The sequence below is a fragment of the Curcuma longa genome, chromosome 17 (assembly GCF_044706935.1).
Source record: "Curcuma longa cultivar G26 ecotype Majalengka, Jawa Barat chromosome 17, ITB_CL_G26_1.1, whole genome shotgun sequence".
Taxonomy (NCBI): Eukaryota; Viridiplantae; Streptophyta; class Magnoliopsida; order Zingiberales; family Zingiberaceae; genus Curcuma; species Curcuma longa.
The window spans coordinates 5,300,344-5,304,361 of record NC_133877.1 but is presented as its reverse complement, the minus strand read 5'-3'; the positions used below and the strand labels follow the sequence as shown (position 1 = coordinate 5,304,361).

General features: G+C 38.4%; 1 protein-coding gene across 1 annotated transcript in view; it reads right to left on the bottom strand.

The window, feature by feature from the left end:
* Nucleotides 1-2,259: 2,259 nt before the first annotated feature.
* LOC141848282 (uncharacterized) overlaps nucleotides 2,260-4,018 on the bottom strand; it is a 6,968-nt gene continuing 5,209 nt past the window's right edge. Inside the window, exon 3 of the mRNA XM_074736331.1 lies at nucleotides 2,260-2,397. Coding sequence (XP_074592432.1) covers nucleotides 2,260-2,397 — 138 coding nt within the window. The remainder of the gene's footprint in view (nucleotides 2,398-4,018) is intronic.

Sequence of the window (4,018 nt, the reverse complement as noted above, 5' to 3'; positions counted from 1 at the left end):
CTCGGAATTCTTAACTACGTCAGATCTTACATTCCTAACTTAAGCACACTATTGGGGCCTCTGTACTCAAAGACTTCCCCCCACGGAGATAGGCGTTTCAAGTTTCCGAACTAGGAGATTGTGAAGAAAGTCAGAAATATTGTTCAGACTTTACCAGACTTGGAACTACCGCTGTCGGATTCTTATATTATTATTGAGACGGATGGATCTATGGAAGGATGGGGTGGTGTGTGTAAATGGAAGAAGTCGAAATTTGACCCCAGAACTACTGAACGAGTTTGTGCTTATGCCAACGACAAGTTTCCTACAGTGAAGGCAATAATTGATGCTGAAATATATGCCTGTATGGAAGCTCTCTCAGCCATGAAAATCCACTACCTTGACCGGAAGGAAATTACTATGAGAACGGACTGCCACGCCATCATCAAGTTCTTTAACAAAACAGTCCAAATAAAACCTTCACGGGTACGTTGGATTTCTTTTATTGATTATATAACTGGCACTGGGGTAGATATCAAGTTTGAGCATGTGGAAGGAGTCAATAATGAGTTGGCTGATGCAGTATCTTGGCTGATTCATCACGCAATTGACTTAGTCGCCTTACCGGATGATCAAGTCCAGCTGTATCAGTTGATTGAAGGATCAATGGACGAGATCAAAGATGCTCCCGAAGAGATAAGAAGGCAATTAGGCTGCACATTGCTTTCTATCCTACCCAACCTTATCGCCCACTAAAGGAAGCAACATCTTATCTTGTGAGTCAGCACTTTTGCTTTGAGTCTTGTCATCTTTACTTTACTTCGAGTCGAAGGAATTGAGCCCCGGGGAGCCGTTCCCTTTAATAAGTGGTATTGTAAAATCAGGTGCGGCAGCACATTCATCTTCTAATAAGTACAAGTTGATAGGTTATTGTGATAGTGATTTTGCTGGAGATATTGATGATAGAAAAAATACAACCGATTTTATATTCTTTATGGGAAATAATCCAATTTCATGGAGTTGAAAAAAAATAAGCTATTGTGACATTATCCAGTTGTGAAGCTGAGTATGTTGCAGCTACTTCTTGTACATGTCATGCTATATGGTTGAGAAGATTATTAAAGGAACTTCACGTCGAACAAGGAGATGCTACGAAGATCATGATTGATAATAAGTCAGCTCAAAGTTTGGCAAAGAATTTAGTATTTCATGAACGTAACACGCATATTGACATAAAATATTATTTTATTTGAGAATACATTGCAAAGAAAGAAGTTAAACTTCAGTATGTGATCACTATGGATAAAGTTGCTGATATTCTTACAAAGCCACTCAAATTTGATGATTTTCAAAGATTAAGGTTCATGCTTGGAGTAAGGAAGATTCAAGTTTAAGGGGGAGTGTTAGAAAGTTGAATTAAACTTGAATACATCCATAATAAATGCTTGAAATACATGAACCAAGTGAAACATGAATCTTGTAATTCATGTAGAATAAATTTATGTATCTAATTTGTGATAAGTGGTCTAGAAATGTCTATTGAGTAGTATAAATACTTATGTCATGTAAGGTTTATTACAAGTCATTTTTTTTGTAAGAGAAGTCTTTTGTAATACAAGTTTATTCCTCTTCTCTTCCTAGTAAGATTTTGAGAGTCCACCATCTTCCAACAAAGTGGTATCAGAGCTTATGGCATCAAAATCCTTTTCTTTCCAATACCCCCAACTTACCAAGCTCAATTATGAGAATTGGTTGCTTAGAATGAAGGCTATACTTGGATCTTAAGGAGTATGGGATATTGTTGAGCATGGTTTTGAAGAGCCTTTAAATGTGGCAACTCTACCTCAAAACCAAAAGGATGCGGTAGAGAAAGAAAGAAAGAAAGATCAACATGCTCTCACTATCATCCATCAAGGTTTGGATGATGACATGTTCGATAGCCAATGAGACAACATCAAAGAAAGCTCTTTGCAACTCTATTATGGGAGTGTACAAGGTGAAGAAGGTGCGACCATCTAAGGGTTTTTGGAAAGAGAGTGAACATATCTCCGACTATTTTACAATAGTATTTGCTATTGTCAATCAAGATAGAAAGCGTGTCTGATGTTCGGGTGATGAAAGGGTACAACATGTTGTTGTTGCAATTGAAGAATCCAGCTATGACCGTTGATGAATTAAATGCATTACGGGCTCATGAAGAATGGATGAACCGTGGAAAGCAAGAACAATCAGAACATGTGTTACAAGCAAAGACTAATTTGAAGATCAAAGAAGGGGTTTCTAATAGAGGTCGAGGCCAAGGACGAGGTAGAGGCCAAGGACGAGGCAGAAGCCGAGGTTCAATATATGGTCGTGGTCAAGGAAGAGATGAACAACCTTTTCAGTTTGATAAAAGAAATCAAACATTTGCAAGAGGTCCTGGAAGAACAAGAGGAAGAGGTAATTATATGAGGTATGATGATAGAAAAAATAAATCTCAGATTGAATGTTATTCTTGTCATAAATTTGGGCATTATGCTTGGAAGTGTCATTCAAACATGAAAGATGAAGAGGCAAATCTAATAGAGAACAAAGAAGATGATGTTGAGTAATCCTTATTTCTTACACTCAAGGAGGACTCTACTGGGAAAATAAACACATGGTATCTTGATAATGGAGCCAGCAATCATATGACAGGTGATAAAAGCAAATTTATGGAGCTTGATATAAATAAAAAAGGGTTTTGTAAGCTTTGGGGATAATACAAAAATCAAAATTGAAGGCAAAGGTATGATTCTCCTTGAAACAACAAATGGTGGTCATAAAATTCTTTGTGATGTTTATTATGTTCCAAAATTGACTAGCAATATCTTAAGTATTGGTCAACTTTTGGAAAGAAATTACAAGATTCATATGGAAGATTGTATGCTTTAGTTACGAGATCAAGATTCTAACCGTATTGCTAAAGTGTCTATGACTAAGAACAGGATGTTCTTATTGGACTTGAAGAATTGTGGACCTATATGCTTGAAGACTTGTATACAAAATCCATCATGGATTTGACATATGAGATTTGGTCATTTAAATTTTGGAGGACTCAAAGCTTTGGGAGATCATAAGATGGTGAAAGGGATTCCAAAGTTTGATCACCCCGATCAATTATGTGAAGCATGCTTATTTGGCAAGTATCCAAGAAAGTGTTTTGCAAAGCAATCTATTTCCAGAGCAATCAATGTTGAACGCTCAACGCTCAGAGATGAAGCGGCGAGCTCCTTCATCTTCTGAAACTCTGAACGGAAGGAAGACGAAGGGGTGGGCTCATCACGCAACCTCATCCCCTTCGTCTCCTACCCTATACTATATAAAGGAGAGGGAAGCAGGGCTTATGGCGTCCAAGTCACAGAGAGAAAGTAAGAGGCATCGGAAGAGCATCGGAAGAGGGAATTTGGTTTGTGGAAAAGGCAAAGGAGTTTTCCATTCGTGATCCTCCTTCGACGCAAGCAAACCAGCAGCGAGGCACGCTACAAAGGTAAAAACTAACAATGGTATCAAAGCTCTGTTAGAATTTTACCTGTTCCGTCTTGTTTCTATTGGGAAAAACGCTACAACAACGATTTTTTTTCCCTGTGCCGACGAAACCATCGGCCCTCCTCTGTTCATGGTCGGCGACGCACACGACGTCTCTATCTCGGCCAGCGACATGTTCTCCATGTTCCGGCAAAATTGGCGTAGAGCCGGCTGGCGTCGGCGGCTAGCGAGGCCAGCGCCGGTGAAATTGGGAACGAACAAGAAAGTTCGGCGGAAGAAAAAAAAACAAACGGTGCATGCATTTAGGGCAAAGAAAATTAATTGGGATTAAATATTATGTTAATCCTAATTAATGAGTGAAAAAAAAGAGAAAGCTATTTTCAGCGGCAGTTTTTTTGGCAAAGTTTTTTTTTGGCACAATTAATTCAGATAATGGGCTGACATCAATTATTTTATTTGATTAATTGGATTAGAAGTTTAATTGGGCTGCTGGACATAGGTTGATTAATTGGATTAGAAGTTTAATTGGGCT